The sequence below is a fragment of the Alosa pseudoharengus genome, unplaced genomic scaffold (genome assembly GCF_046254945.1).
Source record: "Alosa pseudoharengus isolate Yale_2024_CS ecotype anadromous, Long Island Sound unplaced genomic scaffold, YU_APseudo_1.1 YU_APseudo_1.1_scf_6, whole genome shotgun sequence".
Classification (NCBI taxonomy): Eukaryota; Metazoa; Chordata; class Actinopteri; order Clupeiformes; family Clupeidae; genus Alosa; species Alosa pseudoharengus.
Window position 1 is genome coordinate 11,014,246 of NW_027468848.1, and position 23,557 is coordinate 11,037,802.

The 23,557-nt window shown below is 40.8% G+C and overlaps 1 protein-coding gene and 2 long non-coding RNA genes across 3 annotated transcripts; 2 read left to right on the forward strand and 1 right to left on the reverse strand.

The window, feature by feature from the left end:
- The first annotated feature begins 3,572 nt into the window (after positions 1-3,572).
- LOC143106367 (uncharacterized) lies at positions 3,573-7,091 on the forward strand. Its single transcript, XR_012983671.1, has 4 exons — positions 3,573-3,618; positions 5,722-5,763; positions 6,497-6,595; positions 6,989-7,091. It is a non-coding gene; the product is annotated as an uncharacterized LOC143106367 (long non-coding RNA).
- A 3,806-nt stretch (positions 7,092-10,897) lies between these two features.
- Positions 10,898-19,705, forward strand: LOC143106363 (tripartite motif-containing protein 16-like). Its single transcript, XM_076270640.1, has 9 exons — positions 10,898-11,520; positions 12,128-12,222; positions 12,515-12,517; positions 13,912-14,143; positions 15,163-15,334; positions 15,442-15,474; positions 15,689-15,748; positions 17,604-17,660; positions 18,628-19,705. The coding sequence occupies exons 1-9, from the start codon at positions 10,933-10,935 to the stop codon at positions 19,140-19,142; spliced, it is 1,755 nt and encodes a 584-aa protein (XP_076126755.1). The 5' UTR covers positions 10,898-10,932; the 3' UTR covers positions 19,143-19,705.
- A 744-nt stretch (positions 19,706-20,449) lies between these two features.
- Positions 20,450-23,297, reverse strand: LOC143106368 (uncharacterized). The gene is made up of 4 exons (XR_012983672.1): positions 22,782-23,297; positions 22,395-22,469; positions 21,976-22,078; positions 20,450-21,835 (listed from the first exon to the last, which is right to left on the reverse strand). It is a non-coding gene; the product is annotated as an uncharacterized LOC143106368 (long non-coding RNA).
- Positions 23,298-23,557: the final 260 nt, after the last annotated feature.

Sequence of the window (23,557 nt, forward strand, 5' to 3'; positions counted from 1 at the left end):
AACTACTTTCTAAAATGTCCAATGGGCCTCCTCGTCACCCCAAGACATTGAACGTATAAACATGTGAAATTATGTGCCAATTTCCTATGTGCATTGCACAGGATAATTGTAAATAAATATCTTGTGTAGATAAATAACCATGAGTAGATATGATAATTTCCTAAACAAATTGAGATCAAGATTTTTTTCCCTCAGTGCAAGTACTTACAAATGCTGTACTTAGAACTTGTCCCCAAGTAAAACAGGAATTCCTTTCAGGACGAGGGTGCGCTGGCACATCTGATGAATGATACAGAGACAATAAAGGTTAAGACATTCAAAAGACGCAAACTAAACATTTAGCAAATAACCTCTCTTATCAGCACGAACAGTGCAGTACTTACAGATCCACTGCATTCAGGGAATTGGTCTGCTTGACAAAATCTAGACAAGAGAAAGGATAATTTTAGCACCAAGCTCAATGAAATTATCTAATGCTTCAATGCAATCTAATGCTTTTGCTCAGACAAAATAAGTTGTGTTTATATGAAATAACATTAAGTCAAAGCATGTCCTGTTTCATGATGAAAAGTAGGTTCAGAGCCCGTTTTTTTTATTAGACATTCTCTGGTAAGTTATAGCTAGAACTAGCTTCTAGCTAATGACATGGCTGCAATAATTCCAGTTGAAATATGCTAACGTTAGCAAATATGAAGGTCAAACAAACGAATCATGATTCATTCCCTGTTTAGCTGCTATACATGCAGACGTGAAACCGGAGTTTTCCAAAATCTCCTCGTTTTTAGAAATAATAGTTTTCAGTGATAAAACACATGAGCCACATCCGAAAAGGGTCATTACACTTTGATACAGTCAGAGATGGTTAACGTTAAGTGGTACTAACAGACATTGTTGGCAACGAACGTTGGGCTAGCTTAGACGCTAGTTCTATGCTATGATAATTAACATCAGGCACAAGTCACATAGACATTGGCATATGCTGAACAAAACTTAAACTAGCATTGAATGAATAATAATTCAAGAAAGCAAATCGATTTCAAACTTTTACTCACCAAATGAACCTGTAAAGTACTCCAGCGATGTCCGTGTTTGTTTCGTTGTGTCGTGTCGTGTCCAGAGGTCGTGTTGTGTGGACTGGTGTTGGTGTCTAAGCATGTACCAGAGAGGCTTCTGCGCGTGTCCAAGTGTTGGACTAGTGTTTTGTGAGTAACCTGAACTTAAAATGACTTAGTTGGTTTGCATTTTCGCTCTCACATTACTACTAACTCAAATAAACTGAGTGTTCTCGACCGATTGGTGAAAACTAAGTCAACCCCACTTACTTTTTCTTATTAATTTGAATGTTAGAATTTACAGTGTAGGACCTTCACATTGAACACAATGTAATGAAACTGATTTAGTTGCTAACGCTCACTCACAGCACATGCAGTTGGATCTGGTGTTAGTCTGAGATGGGATCATGGTCAGGTGATCAAGCCTGGCAGAGAAACCAAGCTAATGGTTCCATTCAATGACACTCCATATGACAAACATATAATGATGACATCATTCATCACACTAGGTGTGTAAAATCACATTACTCATAACAATTATTTTACAACATTCTACTAACAGACACATCACAATCATTTAACAGCCCACAGACACCTGAGCTGTTTTCCAATAATATATCAAAAGGAGGAAGAAAAATAAAAAACAAAAAATCATACAGCCAAAATATATATAAAAACTTCCATCCATTTCCTTACATTTAAATCCCCTTCAATCATTTATATATATTTTTAAAAAAACTCTTTCAGGCTCACAGAGACACATACATTTAAAGAAAGCATATATCTATATCCTTATAACATATTAAAGGAGTTGTCCACATTTGAATGCATTACACTTTTAGTCAGATTTGTCTAATTGCATTTTTGACATCTATTCTCACAGCAATAGAACAGAATAAAGGGCCGTTTCTAAGGCGTACATTCGGAGATGTTACTGACCACTTCTGTTAAGATTTATGGAATTGCCTACCTCACATCCATAAGAAGTTTCATTTTGGGATGCATCAGACGTGTTTATACAACAAAATATACATAACTAAATGCGTCTCAGATCACCTGGGCAAGTGGTTTAAGTGACTGAATCTCAATGTGTCTTGGTCCTTTGTGGACGTGGTGGAGAAGTGGCAACGTCACCGACTGACAATCGGCCAACCCAGGTTTGATTCCCCAATCCGCCATTGCAACTGTGTGTCGCTTTGGATAAACTTTGGATCAGCTCAACTTTAATTTTCGTCCTTGTTTATACTTGTATTAGCACTGTCCACTTGTGATGAGATGGCCAAACACACACTCACTCACACACACACACACACACACACAGCAGCAGCAGCAGCAGACAGAAGGAGAAAATAATCTGATGTTCATTGTGCTTCTTTCAGAAGAATATTTATATATTGTTTCCTGAATGGCCTCCTGCAACACACTCTGCAGGCGACTCTCCATGGCATATCCCCTAACATTCCCCATTCTGTGATAAATGTAAACAACAAACAGGGACTCTTACACGTGACGTTTGGTCTTCTTTTAAGTTAATTATTTTTCTAGTCTCTTATATTTAACTACGCTTTAAAGGCTTTCCACAAAACTATTGCACCTGAGCCAATCCTTGCCGTCTTTGGTTCAGTGGTGTTTAATCCCAACATCACAAACTACTGTATGAGGGGCAAGCCATGTCCCTCTGTACACTGTTGGCCAGGCGCCTCATTTAGCAACAGTGGAAATCAGAGATCAGCCCTCTACTCCAGCAGTGGCTTAGAGAGTTAGGCTACACATAGGAAGACTCCACTATAAGATTTCTTATAACAAGGAAAGAATCTTCCAAAAAAATATGGCAACCTCTATGGAAGAATATTAGACTCAAAAGTTTTGTACGTGTGTATCACGTTTTGAAACTGTAGAAATTATTTGTAACTGTAAAAATTATCTGTACAAGTAATTGTCAATATCACAAATATGCCCTACACTTACAAATCTATTATACGGGTACGGATCGGTTTTACAGCTACAAATCATCCTACTGTTAAAAATATTTTACAATTACAAATATATTCTACAATTACACATCAATATTCTATGCACAAAAAGCTGCTCTACAGTTACAAATCTTTTCTAGAGGTGTACAGACTTTTGCATCACCTTAGGCATGAGAAGTGTCTCATATGTATTGTGTGTGTGTGTAACAGGATTTGTAACTGTAAAAATGATTTGTGATTTAACAAAAAAATAACACGAACAATTTTAAGTATTACTCATATGTCGTTCACTTACAAATATATTCCACAGGTATTAAATATTCCACAGTTGCTGTCTTTCAATTACGAAACTATTCTGCCATTACAAATCTCTGCTGCTCACACAAGTATTTTCTACAAGTACACAAATACTTTTGAGACTGTTCTGGAGCTTCCTGTTGAATAGCCAATGGCGATCCTCAGGTTTGGCTAGCCAACCATGAATCTCAGTTCACAAACCAATCACAGAGCAGGAGCAGCGCCGTCGTTGTCTGTGAGTGTAACCAAACTTGGAGTCTACGCTTGGAGCACGCTAGTTTCCTGTATTCCTTGAGGTATGTAGCCTACACCACACAGACTTGTTTTATGTCCACTATTCCTTGTTAATACAGCCAGTGTACCTGATATACGGGGCAACGAGGTGAGATCAATCAATGGCAACTAATGTGGGCAACAGACAAATAACTATTATATATAGCAAGCTACCGCTAGTTAGCCAAATCCCACTCAATCTCTATGTAGAATAGCAATGGTAGCTAAATTTTCAGTTTAAGCAGCATACAAGTGCGAACGGAAATGCAGGGTGTGGATGGATGGAAATAAATAACAACACTCAACATACTTTTGAAGACATTTTGTTTCAAGTTTGTAACAAATGCGGTCAAAGTTTTAAGGGAGTTTGTCAGTCATAAGGTAGGCTCAGCATTATTATCAAGAGGTGTGCTAACCATTAGGCCTCGTATGCCAGGTCTACCTCCAGATTGTGAGGTGCTACTTCGGACGAACTCTTATAGTAGGCAACAGAAACTCCTTACTGCAGAAAAACCGTAGTACTGTTGGTTTGATGCTCAACAGATTGCTCTGGAGTTAGTTATAAGTTAATAATAAGTATCCATTGATATGTGTGACAAAACATACCAACTGGTGTCAACAGGGCCTGAAGTTAACTTTTTTGGCCACCAGCCACTGTGGCAGGTGAATTTTGAAATCCACCTGCCACAGTGGTTTTTTACCAGCCAAAATTATTTTGTGCCCAAAATAAAGGTGAACGACTCAAAAAATGCATAAGAATGGTTCTTGAACTTGTACAGAATACACATTACAGTAGGCTACTCAAGTAAAAGTAAAAAAGTACTTTGTTAATAAATTACTCAAGTAGGCCTAACAAGTTACTTTTTTGTAGGCCTACATTTTTATATTTTTGATGGACCTTTAAAGGGATACAAAAGTATCCTTTATGCCTATTTGCTTTTCTCCTCCTCTGTAGGCTAATTATATAGTCAAACATATTTTAAAAGCCCAATTCAAATATATTTTATTTAATACACTTTGTCATAGCCAGAATAAGCATTACATGGCTATGGATTGAAAAGCAGTCTGATTCTTCTGCTTTGCATTGCTAGAAGTCTGGTTATAACTCCACCATACAGACAATGTAACCTAAAAACAATGGCTATATTATGGGTAGACCTATATTTAGGCTATAATAGCCTAGGCATATCCACTCGGGCAGAGCGACAGAGCAGGCTATCTGTTTTCTCAGCCGACCGTCTCATGTCATGTCCTGCAACACGAGCTACATAAATGAATGCTAGGCTTTTTCTAACTTGTATGCTCGATTTCCAGTGCATTTGATATTTGCTTGTAAATTAAGTTGTAGGCCTACTTTCCTTGTCCAATGTGATTGTTGAACGATGCTGGCCAGAAATGAATATACGTGAAAGTTTCCGTGTCATGTCATAGCCTACCTCTAGTCTCGTTGCTACTCTGGCAGCCTCACCAGAAGATGCAGCAACTGTACGTCATTGTGTTAACTGAGCTGTTAGCTAGGCCAGGCATTACTTTTATAATCGTGGGCTAACGCATTCTGAAGCACTGTTTCTTTTCTCCTGGGAGAGGTGCGCTTTTCCCTCTTCGAGATACTTTCTCCAATAATAAACTTGTACTCGTAATGTAAGGCAATTGAAATGTAGCGGAGTAAAAGAGGAGATTAATGTACTTGAGTAAGAGTAGAAGTAGGCTACCGTTTTGAAAAAGGAAAGTCGTTTGCCGTTGCTCGAAAAAAAAATGTAACGCGTTAGGCTACTACCCACCCCTGCAAATGGGTTTGATCTCGCTTTCTCCGAGCCATAGCCTACAAACGGCAATCTGGACAGTGCATCTCCTTGCTCAGTGTTGTGTTGTCTTATTGGCTACCCGCCAACGTGGCAGGTACATTGACAGTTTCACCCGCCAATCACAAAAGTTACCCGCATTTGGCGTGTGGGCGGGTGCCAATTTCATGCCCTGGGTGTCAACATCAGCTAGGCTATGTTGGCATTTTCTGATGGTTCTTCATGACTGATCATAAGGTACAAAATAAATAATACAGAAATACTGTGCTGGGCATTGGTAGACACATTCATCTGTCTATGTATCTATTTCTTCTGTGTAAGCAGGTTCTTATGGATCCCCAGTTGCTGCCTCCTTCTGAAGCACAGGTGGGTCATAAAATATATTTTACTGTCTATGAAAATAGGTCGCCGCCCGATGTGAGTTTCAAAAAGCATACCTTTTGAACTTGTTGACGGCAGTATTCTTACTTAAAACAACATCCTCGGATGTGTATGTTTTATATTTTGTAAAAGTTAAAGAGAAATCACTACTATTCTATCTTTAAAAGTCAGTTTATTTTCAAACATTTTTGTTGGTTCCTGTCAGTGATAGATCATTATCTATGATAAATTGATCTACACTGGCAGGTTATTAGAGAGGCTGAAAACCAGACTGGAACAGGCTCTTCAAAGGCAGCCTCTGGACTATTTATCAATACCCCCTTTAGGAAGCACCATTAATGCTTAATAACTTCCTTTCACCTTCATTATTGTATTTGGGTATATTTCAGATGTTTTTTGTTTTCACAGTGCAGGATTGTATATTTATGAAGCACATTTGAAAAAAAATATTGACTGTTACCACATACAGTGGGTCCCATTCAGAAGTGGCCACTTCTTTCGCACTTTCTGTGATTCATGCAGCTGTGTGAAATGTATTAAAACTTATCGCCACAAGGTGGCAGTTTAAGTCCACTGTAGCATTTGTAAACAGGGCAGTGGAGTGCATTCAAAGGCGTTGCAGTGGCAGTGAGATACTGTAAGCAGAACGAAACTGAAGATCACCTCGTTGAAGTCATACAGTAGACTAGGCTAAATCTGCGCACTGTTTTTGTTGCAGATGATTTTGAAAAGAGTGGTTTGACCAGATGAGGCGGAGGTTGACGAAGATGAAATGGAAGACTCATGACGTGTCACAGCCTACCTCAGACAATACGTTGTAAGTGGTATGACAAATATTTCCTAAGATATTCTCCCCCCCCCCCCCCCCCCCGATTTTGAAACCTGGCTGATCAGAGTGATTTGGATTTGATGAGAGATCTGTACTTGAACCACTCACAGACTGAAAAATATGTGAAAGTATCCCAATCCGTGAATTGGTGAAACACACTGAGCACACAGTGAGGTGAAGCACTGCCTGCAACAACAGCGGCGCTCGGGGAACAGTGAGGGGTTAGGTGCCTGCTCAAGGGCACTTCAGCCGTGCCTACTGGTCGGGACTCAAACCGGCAACCCTCCGGTTACAAGTCCGAAGCGCTAACCAGGCTAGCATTGTATAACAAACGAACTACTACTAAAAGTATTTTCTGATATTGTCTTTTAATTCTTACAGGTTCTTTAGAGACATTGAAAGACCTGGTGGTCTTCTGGACGGGACACCTTCAAAGAAGCTATGGATGCAACGCTGAAATAAAGCAATTATGGTTTTGGCTTGATCTAGTGTTGTTTTCGGCAAGTTCAATGCAGTATAGTCAACAATTTCAGTGTTTCAGACGGTGACCAGAGTTCCAGTTGTTCAATGAATAAACTATGCAATGAGAAACTGTATGCCGGTTGCTATTTTTCCTAGTTGTATATTTAACTACAATGTGTGCACCATATGCAGTAGCCAGAAAAGTTGTGATTTTGTTTCTCAGCTGCCACAAGGCACCTACGTGTATCCCCAACTTGCTCTGAGAAACTGGCTCTGGTAAGAATTGATGTCTAAGTTGCTTTGGATAAAAACGTAAGCCTAATGAATAAAATTATTTATTAAAGTTCACATATCCCAGCATTAGGGAATAATATTTAAAAATGCAATTTTATATTTATCAGACAGGACAGGGGAGAAGTCTACAATAATGGTGTTCAAAGACTAGAATACAATAGACCTAAGAAACACATTTTAAAGAACAAATATAGGAGGGGAGGAGATGTATTTTCTATTCAGTGGTAGGCTACATGTCCTCGATGCTGATGTAGAGAATGGTCCAGTGATCCAGTGGAGTGATCTTGAAGGCCCTTGATAAGAGATATTACATCAGTGTTTCTCAAACTTTTTCAGAACAAAGACCACTTAACCAATAAATAAAAAAAACCTCACAGACCACCTAGCTAAACAAAAAAATAGTAGGCCTACTCATTGAACCACCTTGCTTATTGTCAGGATTCATGATTTAAACTGGAGTAGCTTACATAGGCAGTGTTACAGAACTGTTTGGATTTACATAAAAGTTGTTCAACATCGCAAACAAATCATCTATAGGCCTATTATATTTTAGCATGCCTGCTCGCGAACCACACTTTGAGAAACACTGGCTTAGGCTACATGAATAGACAAAAACAACGATGCATATTTACATGCACACTGAAACACTATGTAGAAAGAGAGCATTCTGGAAAAGCATGACTGTATTTGTAGTAGTTTATCTGCACAGGTACAGTTGGCAAATTATCAAAGTTAACGAACCATCAGAAATGTAAAACGATGACTGTAATTAACATAGCTTAAGTCGCCCATTTGAAATGTAAATACATTGATAACTTAACTACCTAGGAACAGCCAGAAAGATAACTGCCGATAGAGAAGGGAAACATTTTGTTAACTACTTGCCCCGTGTATCAGGTACACTGGCTGTATTAACTATCAATGTACCTCAAGGAATATAGGAAACTAGCATCGGAGCCCGTTCCTTAGACATTCTCTGTTAGCGTGCTCCAAGCGTAGACTCCAAGTTTGGTTGCACCCACACAACTAGCCACGACGACGGCGCTGCTCCTGCTCTGTGATTGGTTTGTGAACTGAGATTCATGGTTGGCTAGCCAAACCTGAGGATCGCCATTGGCTATTCAACAGGAAGCGCCAGAACAGTCTAAAAAGTACTTGTGTACTTGTAGAAAATACTCGTGCGAGCAGCAGAGATTTGTAATGGCAGAATAGTTTCGTAATTGAAAGACAGCAACTGTGGAATATTTAATACCTGTGGAATATATTTGTAAGTGAACGACATATGAGTAATGCTTAAAATTGTTTGTGTTATTTTTTTGATAAATCACAAATCATTTTTACAGTTACAAATCCTGTTACACACACACACAATACATATGAGACACTTCTCATCCCTAAGGTGGTGTAAAAGTCTGTACACCTGTAGAAAAGATTTGTAACTGTAGAGGAGCTTTTTGTGCGTAGAATATTGATGTGTAATTGTAGAATATATTTGCAATTGTAAAATATTTTTAACTGTAGGATGATTTGTAGCTGTAAAACCGATCCGTACCCGTAGAATAGATTTGTAAGTGTAGGGCATATTTGTGATATTGACAATTACTTGTACAGATAATTTTTACAGTTACAAATAATTTCTACAGTTTCAAAACGTGATACACACGTACAAAACTTTTGAGTCTAATATTCTTCCATAAACCTCTGCTGGTCAAATGGACAGAAGCGTGTGAGACAAATAATGCCCAGGGTGTGTACAGCTTTTCTCTTTCTTTTTCCCTGAATTTGTGTCTGTGCACTATGTTATTATTTCATTTTTTCTCTCTTGCTGGATTTTCTTGTTTCTTTCTTTTTTGTCAGGGGTGGCATAAGCTTTGATGGCTTTTGTTGTTTTGTTGCTGAAAATTTCAGAAAACCCTGAGGGAAAGCTCTTGTATTGTCATACACTATAACTGCAATGATTCCATCAATATATACATTTAATAAAAGTGTTTTATTCCCAACACTGCAGCATGGCAGAGAAACCAGATATGGTGCTGGTGCTCCAAGCTGGTGATGGAGCCGGTGCACTGCTACACCCGCGCCCAGGAGCTGGTGCTGCGCCAGAACTCCACCTGGAACACCGCCTCCCTGCTGTTCTACTTCGCCACCAAGCTGGTGATGGAGCCGGTGCACTGCTACACCCGCGCCCAGGAGCTGGTGCTGCGCCACGTGCGGCCCACCGTGCTGCTCATCCCCGTCTGCGGCCTGGCCTTCTGCTGCCCCCTGCTGGCCAGCATGGCCACCAGCAGCCACAACGCCACCTGGGTGACGGACTGCGGCTCGGTGCTGTCGGTGGACGCGTCCGGCTACAGGTACGTGGTGCTGTACCTGATCTTCTGCGACGTGCTGCCCGGGGTCATCATCACCAAATAAAGGGACATTCAGTGTGAGGAGGGACTGTGTTGGGCATGTAATAAAGATGACATTATGACACCATGAGAACACAATCAAATCATATTTCATATTTCATTTTGGGATTGGGGAGAAAGACCTCTGATTTCTCAGACTTGTTTATGAATATTTACATCCCGAATACACTTCTTTTGGAGCTCAGGAGCTCAACTGTAACTATGACATCTGTCTGGCTTAATCACCAGTTTAGTAGGTTTTCATTTTTAAAAACAAATGCTGATGCCCACAACTTCTCCAGACCACAAAACTGGCACCTACTTGACTGGGCGTAACTGAGTCAGAATAAGGATGAAGAAGAGGACTTTCCACTTGCTACTTATCAGCACTGATGGGTGGGCTGACACACGCTCACAAGGCAAGCAGTGGGGGGCAAACAGATGTTAATAACCCTAATGAAAATCAAAGAAAGAATAATGACATTTGTATTTTTAGTTATTTGATGTAAATCTGTCATAAATCTGCCTACATGTCTCTGCTTTTGTCCTGTAATGGGCGATGCTGATACTGAGCATTTCCTTTACACATGCAGATTCACTGGAGTCGACATAGAGGAAAATACTTTTTATCATAGCATACCTTACAGAACATATTCATGACATTAAACTAATCAATACACTACACAAACACACAAATAATTAATATAAACTCAGTCGATATACTGTATATGGCTGGCTTCTACAGTAAAGTTAATGATTTTACTCATTCCTGTGCAGACTTTGAGGTCTCTTCAATTGTTTCCTATTCCACATTATCTCCACTAGATGGCATCATTACAGCTGATATCCAATTATAAACATATGCCGTCCTGCAGTCTACCCCATGCACTTCATTGGTTCTGAATTGGTGGGTTTACATGATTGTGGGTTGATGTTTATTTTCTTATCCATGAGAAACACGAAATTAAAGGTAGGCATAGCCTACAGCTAGCACTGTATAGGTCACATCATACATGCAGCTTGTCATGTTATTCTTCATGATTAACAAAAGTGGGCTGGCACTTTGACCCTGATCTGCACGCAAAAAGGAAGCTGTGAACAACAGGGGTAAAAAACGAAAGTGAAAGATAAGTGTTGCTCAATAGCTTCTTGATGAATCGTGTTCGTTAGCACTTAAGTAAAATGGCAGAGGCAATGTCAAATAACGAGGACCTTTTAATGTGTCCGATTTGTTTGGATCTACTGAAGGATCCAGTGACCATTCTTTGTGGTCACAATTACTGTATGGGCTGCATTAAGGGCTGCTGGGATCAGGAAGACCAGAAGGGAGTTTATAACTGCCCACAATGCAGACAGACATTCGCTCCGAGACCAGTTTTAAACAAAAATAATGTTGTAGCAGAGCTAGTCGCACAACTAAGGACGACCAGAATCCAGGCTGCCCCTCCTGCTCTATCTACTGCTGGACCTGGAAATGTGGAGTGTGATATCTGCACCGGGAGAAAACTCAAAGCTGTGAAGTCCTGTCTGGATTGTCTGTTGTCTTACTGTGGAACTCACTTCAAAGCTCACAATGAACTGCATCCAGGAAGAAATCACTTAGTTATTGATGCCACAGGCCAGTTACAGGAGAGGATCTGCTCCCGTCATAAGAAGGTTTTTGAAATATTTTGTCGTACCGATCAGAGTTGTATCTGCTATCTGTGCACGATGGACGAACATAAAGGCCATGACACAGTCACAGCTGTAGCAGAATGTTATAACAAACAGGTGAGTACTGGAACTTCACTTGTGTCTTAATTTTATTTGAGAAGTCCGATATACATATAATGTGTTTGAATAATCAAAAGAACACTAGCGACTATAAGACGATACTTCTTAAAGTCCACTGATTTTCTACAGACTCTCTTTCTCATTATAGAAGACATGAACCAGGAAATCATAACAGGTGCAAAGTGCAAAATGTATTAAATTCTGTCAAACATGGCAGCCTCAGCTGAATATGATACTGTACAATGTTTTTTCTCAGGTCCAATATATTCAGTCTCTGAGCTTGACTTGTGTTTAATGCATAATGTCAGGGCTCCTACTGAAAACAGATTAATAGAGAGCATAGCACTGTTCTCAGATGCTTTATGTTACAGTAACTGCACTTCTTGTTAATCAGATGCACTATACAGTATATGTTTGTCTTGTAATGATTCTGTATTGTGTATTTTTTCATTCCATTTTATGTAGGCTACTTTACTTTTGAAATTATGTTTTTTATTTACTATTATTTGCTTTTGTTCATTCAAAGCACATTGAATTAGTCATGTGTATTAAATATGTAATATAAATTAACTTGCCTTAAATATGCCTGCCTTTTTATAAACAGAAGCAGTTGGGGCAGACCCAGAGGAGATTCCAGCAGAGAATCCAGGAGAGAGAGAAGGAGCTGCAGGAGCTGAGGAAGGCTGTGGAGACGCTCAAGTTGAGTACTGACCACAGAAAAGACAACTGCTGATTGATTAAGGTTTCAGCTTTCTAATATAATTTATAATTGTTATGGCAGCTGTGTTGATGTGCTATAACCAGATCATAGGTATAACGTTATTTTGGCACAACAAACAGTAGGCCACGGGGGCAGCAGTGGCCTACTGGCTAGGGCTTCGAACTTGTAACCGGAGGACTGCCGGTTCGAACCCCGACCAGTAAGAACGGCTGAAGTGCCCTTGAGCAAGGCACCTAACCCCTCACTGCTCCCCGAGCGCCGCTGTAGCAGGCAGCTCATTGCGTCGGGATTAGTGTGTGTTTCACCTCACTGTGTGTTCACTGTGTGCTGTTTGTGTTTCACTAAGTCACGGATTGGGATAAATGCAGAGACTAAATTTCCCTCACGGGATCAAAAGAGTATATATAATTATACTTACTTATATACAAACTCCCTTTTTATCCCATTGCTTAAAGCGATGGTTCAGAGTAATTTTACCCTAGGGTTCTTTGCACCATGACCCCGAGCCAAACACCCTCCCAGAACATTTTTTCCCTTGGTCGAGCCCTGGTCGAGTAGCGCCGTCAGAAACGAATGACGTTCTGCAGTCATAATGGAACCAACTTTTATCTCGTAAATTACCCCACTAATAATGCCCTGAATGGTACGAAACTTCTGCAGTAGTACAACTACGACATTTAGTCCAATAATGAGGCATTAGAAAGTTTGTAAGTGCACCAGGAGTTTATTTAAATAAGACTTGCCTGATTATCTGCTACTATACCGCTGCGTCAACGTTTCTTCCGTGATTTGGGAAAAGCCTGTAAAAGTCCTTGCAGGAAGCGATTACATCAACGTTTTTTGGTATACGAGTTTTAAATATTTTTATTTTTAAATATTAAGTGTTTACAACTTAGTAATAACTAATAATTGTTGCAAACTGGACTACGAACAAAATATTAGTGCATTCCTGGATCTACATCCTTATGCATGCTTCCTGCCAGGACTTTTACAGGCTTTTCCCAAATCACGGAAGAAACGTCAATGCAGCGGTATAGTAGCAGATAATCAGGCAAGTCTTATTTAAATAAACTCCTGGTGCACTTACAAACTTTCTAATGCCTCGTTATTGGACTAAAGGTCATAGTTGTACTACTGCAGAAGTTTCGTACCATTCAGGGCATTATTAGTGGGGTAATTTACGAGATACAAGTTGGTTCCATCACGACTGCAGAACGTCATTAGTTTTTGATAGCGCTACTCGACCAGGGCTCGACCAAGGGAAAAAAGGTTCTGGGAGGGTGTTTGGCTCGGGGTCATGGTGCAAAGGACCCTAGGGTGAAATTACTCTGAACCATCGCTTTAATGATAGTCATGATGAATTCATGATGAATAATTGGCACACATCCAAAGAAAACTATTAGTATAGTAGTATTGTTCTATTACATATTAGTAAGTACAATACATAATGTAATATTAATGCTGAATCGTGGGGAGTGAGAAGAGTCTATTAGCAGTAATACATTGTAATTCCACCCTCGGTTCCACACTGACTGTGCCCTGTGAGTAACTGTGCCTATGCTGCCATATCTACAGCACACAAAGAACCACTGACACCATGAAACACTTTCAGCTTCACCTCCCTCTGTGTGTCTCCTGCCCTCCTCTTTGTGTGTCTCCTAACAGAGCTCTGCACAGACAGCAGTGGAGGACAGTGAGAGGATCTTCACTGAGATGATCCGCTCCATTGAGAGAAGGCGCTCTGAGGTGACAGAGCTGATCAGAGCTCAGGAGAAGGCTGAGGTGAGTCGGGCTGAAGGACTCCTGAAGAAACTGGAGCAGGAGATTGCTGAGCTGAAGAGGAGAGATGCTGAACTGGAGCAGCTTTCACACACAGAGGATCACATTAATTTCCTCAAGGTGACAGCATTAATTGCATTTAAATGAAATGCATTTCCTGAATCTGAAATTACATAATAATTAGATGTACCGCATAGCGGTACAAAATATGACGCTCAATCCTGCAGTCTTTGTGTTTGTGTTTGTGTATGTGTGCGTCTGTGTATGTGTGTGTGTTTGTGTGTGTGTGTGTGGAGGGGGGGGGGAATGGTGTGTGTGTGTGTGTATAGTACATTTCAACATCAGCATCTCAATTTGTAAACATCTCCTACGGGCAAACCTTCACTCAACACCACCATCTACATCTACAAAACTTGGCCCTCCCCCTGAGGCTGTCAGGGAGATCATACACATCACATTTGGAGCAGTTCAGGACATCTCAGCTGAAGATGGTGTTTGTTAAAGAGCCATGTTTTTGCATTTTCATTTTTACTGGGGAGTGCAACATCACAAATGAGTTATGGGCTAGGTTGATGTGGGCCCTTGAGACTAGCATACCACAAACATTTTGTTATCTCGGGTGCAACGGGGTGGGTAGTTATTAAACGAAAAACTGCATTTTACGGCTTTTGGGGGCCAGCACAGGGACGGAGTGGCCCCTGGGGACCAAACGCTTATTTTCTGTGAAAGTATAGGGGGTTACATGCCCACCAAGTTTCATGTGCCTCGGTGTTTTGGTGTCCCAGGAATCATGGACCAACAATTATGAGACTCTAGAGGCGGTCATTGGTCATAATAACAACAATTCCTATGACAGAGAGAATTCAGTTGATATATATTTCTGTGCAAAGACAATGGTGTGTAACAATAACTGTATGTGTGTTGTGTAATGTGTGATAAGGATTGTATTGCTTTACATGCAGTAGGTATAGTATGTAACATACACACATACTTAAACACATGAATGCACAATTACCAACACACTGAACAGACTGATTTAACCCAAAACAGATTTAAGTGATTTAACCCATTATGTCTGCAGCCTTTGGGGAAGCAGCCCTGACTCTCACCTGACTCTCACCTTGTGGTTCTCTCTGCAGAATGTTGTGTCAGTCACTGCTGCTCCTTGCAGACCAGTTTCAACCAGCATGAGCTTCAGCCAGAGTTTCTCTTTTGAAACTGTGAAGGAATCTGTCTCTGCAGTGAAGGTGCAGCTGGAGGAGAAACTAGAAGGCATCTTCAAGCAGGAAGTAGCCAAGATATCTGCAGCAGGTTGGCCAATCATATAGATTTGACACACAACCATGCACTACTTTTACAAGACACTGTTCTGTCCGAATTGTTATGGATTCATTTTGACTGTCTCTGTCTCTCAACAGTGACACATATCCAGATCATCCAGTCTTTAGAATGTGAGTCTATCATTAAATTACATTACATTCTACAGCTGAAATATAACTTCCTTTCAGAGCTAACAGGCCTCAGGCAGGCCTGTTACAAATGCTAAAAGGAAACATTTCTAGAAAAGAAATGGAGTACACATGAAGATAATATATGCAAACTGAGATGTGTGTTGGTTTTTTCTGTTGATCCTGGGTGAATGAGTGTCTATGTGTTGATTCCCAGATACTGATCCTGAACTCCCAGTCAGAAGAACAGACAGTAAGGAGGAACTGCCACCATACAGTAAGTCTTTAATGATTGATTCTAATAGCCTCTAAGCCCTTACATCTGTGGTTTAGTAAAGGAATAACAGTTTCATGAAAATATTTTCATCTTTCATATATTTTCTCAGCTGCCAAAACTTAGAGGCATGGGGGTGTTGCTGGTCCCTATAAGAAATTAAGGCCCATCATATATTATGGGTAAACATTCCGTAAGAGGCATGAGGGTAAGACTTTTTTGAAGGATTTTGGAGAAAAAAGCAAATACACTTAGATCTTCAAATTTATCTATAACAGCAGACAGAGGCACAAGCTGATGGAGATCAGAGGTAGAGTCACCTTAAAATTGACTCCAAACCAGTAGATTACACCCATAACGTATGCAATTGTCTTGTGCTAAGGAACTGATTGAGGTGGGTTAGAACTGAAGGTCCTCTAAACATGCCCTTACCCTCCTAATGAAGATGAGGGAGTCTTGAGTGAGGATATCTCCATAGTAGGCTACTTGTCAGTGGGGGGTTGTAGTGTGGTGTTAAAATCCACATTAAATAATACAACTCAAAAGAAGTCCGCACACCGTGGATGTATACTGCAGATGATGGCTTTAATGCACTCCGGAGCATTGGTGAAGCAATTAAGTGAAAGCAAAGTAAGCAGTGAGCAGTGAGCAAAGTGAGCTAACATCCTCTGGCTGTTGTCCAGCCTTTATACCCCTTCAAGTCATCCCAGACAAAACCCTCTATGTTTACAGATAACTGACCAAGTAATATATGGTACTCCACCTTTGCCCTCTCATCCTGTTATTCCTACATTCTTTAGGTTGTGCCATTCTTTAGGTTTTGCTTACATTTCCTGTCACCAAACCTTATCTATGCCATTTTCTGCCAGGCCTGCTCTTTCCTTAAACCAGTCTTCCTTTCCCACACTGAACATACTACAGAATTCAGTTTCACAAAACAATGATATTACACAGAATAAAGATACTACATAAAATATATATAAACTAAAGGATATATTTCAATAAAGGCCACGACAGTAGGCCTTTAATATTTAAACAGCTGGAGACTTAACTTATCTTGCCTTCCCTCATTTCCTGTTATAAGTTGTTACAGGTATATGAGTTGTTCGGTGCAGCACTCTGAGAAACTATACAAATAATTGATTGAGGCCTGCTCCTATATACCTGTGCATAATGATCCATGCCGTCATGTTGGTCATGACTAACAGTGTGATGATTCATTAATTAGGCAAAATGACTTACAAATGTTTACTTGTGTTATTTACCCAGATGGTTTTGATCATTCAGTTTAATAATACATGTATAGGACCCATTTGCTCTGCAGTTTGTTGGATTAAGACACACACACACACACACACACACACACACACACACACACACACACACACACACAAACCTGAAACATTAACACACGTACTTTCTTTTAATCCTTTGAATAGTCACATGTACACTTACGCACAGTCATTCATGCAAAAATGTACAGAATCACACACACACACAAACACACACATACACACACACACACACACACACACACAAAATGAATAGTCATTTAGCTGGCACTCTTATCCAGAGAGACTGACAGTGAACTAACTACAGGAACTACTGAAGCAACTTGTGGTTAGGTGCCCTGCTCAGAGGCACAATGGTGGCAGCCCCTGGGATCAAACTCACAACCTTTAGCTGTTCCATTTGGAAGCCCAGATCCCGAACCACTAGACCAGCAGCCCCCACATCTGAATGTCTTCTGAACCTGTTCTTCCCATCCTGATGAAGATCAGTGCTGCTGGAATGAGTGCATCTCCATCTTCACTTTGGTTCAAGTTTGGTTAGTTATAATGCATCTCTTCTTTCTCAGTGTCTGATGTCCAGGCTGTTTTTACTGAGCCAGTAACCAGAGACGAGTTCTTAAAGTGTAAGTGAGACAAACATGTACACACACAGTCATCCATCCAAGTATTTGTGGAATCACACACATACCCTCCCCCACACACATACACACACATAAACTGACAAACATAACACAACACACACTTTTAATCTTTTTGAAAACAGACACTCTCACATGTACACTTGACAGGCCCTCTCACATGTACACTTCAGAACATATCCATTATACAAAAGATGTACACAATCACATCAAGTACACACACACACACACACACACCTAACTACACACACTTTTAATAATTTTACTAACAGCTGACACACATTGTATACTGTACATAGTACACTGAGATACTGACACACATTCACATGTACACATGCATGTGACCATTCATACAAAAATGTGCACACACACAGCAATGCACAGTTTTGACGTTTTTAATAGGGACATTTAGCCTGGGTTTTCCCATGCTGCCTTGCGCGCGATTTAATTCACGCTGCTAGGCAGCCTGGATACCATGGAGCAAATTGTCGCCTCAGTTAGGGGACCAATCACAGAACGGAGGGAGGGCAGCAAGACGATGACGACACACCGAAGCCGTTATGAGCTACGTACAGACGCATTTGATAGACATTCGTAGCGCCCAATAAACGGCTCCGGGCATTCGTAAACCACGTTTCAAATACGAGAAAATGAATGCAAATCTACATAATTCACAATACTTCACAAACAACACACACACAAACACAAACACACAAAACACACACTGAAACATACACACACATTTTTTTTTCAACACTCATACTTTTAATCTTTTGAATACATCTTTTAATCTTTTGAATACAGACAGTGAAACATACTCACAGGTACACTTACAGTACACACAGTCATTCATACAAAATTGTACAGAATCACACACACACACACACACACACAGAGACACACACACACACAGTAGTCTAAGTGTGTCCTGTTCTCTCTTCTCCTCCATCAGACTCCTGTCACTTCACACTGGATCCAAACACAGCACACAGAACCCTCCATCTGTCTGAGGGGAACAGGAGGGTGGAGAGGAGAGCTGAGCTCCAGTCATATGCTGATCATCCAGGGAGATTTGATAGGTGGCAACAGGTGCTGTGTGGAGAGGGTGTGTCTGGACGCTGCTACTGGGAGGTGGAGTGGAGTGGGCATGTTTTTATAGGAGTCTCATATAAAAGCATCAGCAGGAAAGGAAGTGGTGCTGAGTGTGGGTTTGGACATAATGATCAGTCCTGGAGTGTGTACTCCTACAGCTCCAGCACCTCTTTCAAGCACAATAATAAAGAGACTAAACTCCCTCTAGTGGCCAGCTTCAGAATAGGAGTGTATGTGGATCACAGGGCAGGAACTCTGGCCTTCTACAGCATTTCTGACACAATGACCCTTCTGCACAGAGTCCAGAATACATTCACTCACACACTCTACCCTGGGTTTTGGATATTCACTAGATCATCAGTGAAGTTGTTGTGACCCACACTGTACACAGCAGGGCAGAAATGTAAAGACCCCAGATACAGATAGATGCTGTTATCACATCCACACACACACACCCATAAACACATTACATTTCATCAGCACACATATAAGCCACCACTCACATGTAAGGATCTGGCAGCTGCCTCTCAGCTGTCTGAGATTCTCTGTTCTTGGGGAAAACAAAAGACCAAAACCACTCCCTCACCTGTGGACCTCTGCTGAAACACACATCAGCACACCACACATAATCTATTGGGTTGATGTGTTGATGAGCCCAGTGTTTCACCCCCTCTGATCCTGACTAGAAGGAAATCTTTTTGAGTCTGTATTCAACTAAGTATTCACAAAATAATTAACAACAATTGCCTCGTGCTACGTAGTCTTGTGTTTTTTGATTTTGTTAAATTTGCCTGATAAATAACAAAATAAATAAATGAAAAAAGTACACATGATCACTTTTTTAGAAGTTACTACTGAATGTGCTTATCATAGGACATGTGGAAATAATAACAAGAAATTTCAAAAGATGAGAAACAATAAAGCCCTCTTGAAAACAATCAATTTTGCAGTCTATGTCTAAATCTAAAGTCTATGAGAAAGAAAACATCAGAGGATGTAGCCTTGGTAATGTGCCATCTCTATAGAATGTTGTCAGACAGAACACTCTAGAACAATCCGTCTGACTCTGAACCCAGATCAGAATATTGAACTCATCTGTTTTCTGTGGGAGAGCAAAGACTCAGTCTGAGTGGCTTCATGTGTGCAATGAAGCTGATAACAAGATTACATTTTTATAGTGCTTTTCTCAACACTCAAAGCTCTTCCACAGGGAAGGGGGAACCTCACTAACCACCACCAATGTGTTGCACGGCAGCCATTATGGATCAGAGCGCTCACCACACACCAGCTTGAGGTGGAGAGTGAATGAGCCAATTATACTGGGGATGATTAGGGGGCCAGATTGAATGAGCCAGGTTGGGAATTAAGCCAGGACACAGGGAACCCCCTACTCTTTGCGATAAGTGCCATGGGATCTTTAATGACCACAGTGAGTCAGGACCTTGGTTTGATGTCTCATCCGAAGGACGGCATCTCCTACAGTAGTGTCACTGCACTGGGGCGTGGGATCGATCTTTTTGGCCAGAGGGTAGAGTGCCACCTACTGGCCACCCACCAACACCACTTTCAGCAGCAACCTAGGGCCCTATTATGACAATCTCTAAAATGTATGGTCACTGGAAAATAGTTCAAACAAATTTCAGGGTATGTCCAGTTATATTTTGTGTGGTTTAGTTATGAAACGTCATGAAACATCTGGCGCATGAAACTGTTGAAACTGATTGTGTTGCTAACGCTCACATCACATGCAGCTGGACATGGTGTTAGCCTGAGATGGCATCATGGTCAGGTGATCAAGCCTGGCAGAGAAACCAGGCTAATGGTTCAATTCAATGACACTCCACATGAAAAACATGTGATGAAGTCATAATTAATCTCATAACACATTTATTACACAAGCAGTCCTTTCTCTGTGTGGGTGAGCAGGAGCCCTTTAGATGAGTAGAATCACATTACTCATAACAATTATTTTATATAACAGACACATCACAATCGTTTAACAGCCCACAGACACCTGAGTTATTTTCCAATGATATATCAAAAGGAGGAAGAAAATAAAAAACAAAACATGGTACAGCCAAAATATATATCAAAACTTCCATCCATTTCCTTACATTTAAATCCCCTATAATCCTTTATTTTAAAAAAAGTAACTCTTTCAGCCTCACAGAGACACATACATTTAAAGAAAGCATAAAACATATCCTTATAGCATATGAAAGGAATGGTCTACATTTGAATGCATTACACTTTTAGTCAGATTTAACTAATTGCATTTAGATTGACATCTATTCTTACATTCTGAGATGTTACTGACCACTTCTGGTCAGATTTAGGGAGTTACCAACCTCAAATGGGTCTCCGAGATCACCTTGGCAAGTAGCCTAGAAATCTAGACTCCCTTGTGATTTGCAGCCAATGTGATTTGCAGCCAAGGTCGTTTAGCAATTGGCCATTGGCTTGCAAGCTGGAAAAACCAAACTCTAGTCAGGCCTATCACATTGTGTATAGAGTCGGTGAGCTTTACATAAATGACGATAGAATTGCTTCTTGAAAACAAAGGAGATGGCTGCCGCTGCTGGTAAACCGCAGTCTTTCGAATAGGCTTTGGCTGTGACTCTTAATCGGCCAACCCAGGTTTGATTCCCCAACCCGCCATTGCAAGTGTGTGTCGCTTTGGATAAAAGTGTCTGCTAAATATCAGCTCAACTTTAACTTTGGTCCTTGTTTACACTTGTATTAGCACTGTCCACTTATGATGAGATGGCCAAACACAAATTTTAGAAATGAAAACAAAGTAAAAGGGGTCCGAGTGTGGAGAGGTGCAGGAGCAGGAGCAGCACTTCCACCAGTGGCCTACAGGGGGGAGCAGCCGCACTGGCGCTCTGTTTCCACAAGGCGGCACTACAGATCCATGGATTGTTGGTTAGTACATTTTCCTTATCTCATTCTCTCTCCCTCTCTCTTTCTCTCTCTCTCTCTCTCTCTCTCTCTCTCACACACACACACAATCTGAATCAGAGAGTATGGGGATTGTCATCTTTCATCCACTCCCATTCCCTCATCATCTGATGGAACAGGAGACAGACAGACACACACACACACAAACGCACACAGAGCAGCAGACATAAGGAGAGAATGATTAAATGTGATGTCCATTGTGCCTCTTTCAGAAGAATGTTTATATATATGTTGCATGTGGACCTACCTGCAGGTCCTGCTCTGTTTCCTGAATGGCCTCCTGCAACAAGGTGAGGTCAAGGTGACTCTTAAAGGTCCTGCTCTCCTCAATCATGACAAGAGACTCCTCACTGGGAACACATCACACACACGCACACACGTTGCACATGCATGCATGCATGCACACACACACACACACAAAGAGAGAGATCAGACTGAGAGACGCTTTTCTTGTGATTGACTAGGTAACATTTTTTTTTAAATTACTGTCAATATCGGTACAACCAAGTGGACAAACTGATATTTGATCTTAATAGGGAGATTACATCTGATCTTAATAGGGAGATTACATATACTGTAATGTGGGGATGTTTATGACACAACCAACTCACTATAAGTGGCAAAGTCACAGGGTGACTTTAAGATGGGCAAATCTGAGAGTGTTACCTGACACACATGAATGCAGGAAATAAATAGTTGAGGCAGTGCTGGTAGGATGCCATGGTAACAATCACCTCGGGCCTGTCGAAATTACAGGTTAGATGACAACTAAAGTCAACAACAAAGTCAAGCACTCCTGAGCACATTCATACTGTAGAAGAATGTGCTCCTAAGTTTGCAATGTCATGAGAATATATAAAGATTATGGAGCAGGATGGCTATATCAGCCTGAGACAGTTTCTTATGGCACTGTAAGTTCATTAAGAGAACAGAATACGCAGCATGAGAATATATGATGAGCAGGAGGACTAAATCACAAAGTTTATTTCATTACACATACATAGAACAGAATGTAATTGAATTGAAACAGAAAAGTGTGGAGCATTTGCGGACCAATCAGAGTGTTTTCCCAGTGGATGTTGTGGGCCAGAGAAAACCCAGAGAGATCCTGTGTGAGGATTACACACTGATATCCAGCATGGGACCCCCACTACACAGCACTGGTCCAGCATGGGACCCCCACTACACAGCATTTGGGTCACTGATGTCCATGTTCATGTGGGGTTTGTGTTTGCTCAGTGGACTATGTGAACTGACTCTTAGAGTCTGAGGAGGAAATGGAAACCTTAAATACAAAAACAATCTGTGAGCAGATGAACCTGGAAAGACCAGTTTGATAACATGCTTCAAGCTCATGAAAACACCCAGCCATCTCAAGCATTCTAAAAGACTGTTTGGATCTATTTTATAACAGAATACATAATGATCACAGTGTGTTGAGTCCATTTCAGTGAATGCCCTAAATGCAAATCTGATCCCACCCCCTTTCCCAGTCTCTGGACAACACACACACACACACACACACACAAACAAAGAAAGATAGATCATTTAAATTGTCTTGTGAGTGACTAGCTAACATGTTACTTTTTTAAAATGAAATACGGGTATGAACAGTTCCTGCTCTGTTTCCTGAATGGCCTCCTGCAACAGACTCTGCAGGCGACTCTCAAAGGTCCTGCTCTCCTCAATCATGACAAGAGACTCCTCACTGGGAACACATCACACACCACACACACACACACACACACCAGCAGCAGCAGACAGAGGGAGAGAATGATTAAATGTGATGTCCATTGTGCCTCTCTCAGAAGAATGTTTATATATTTGTT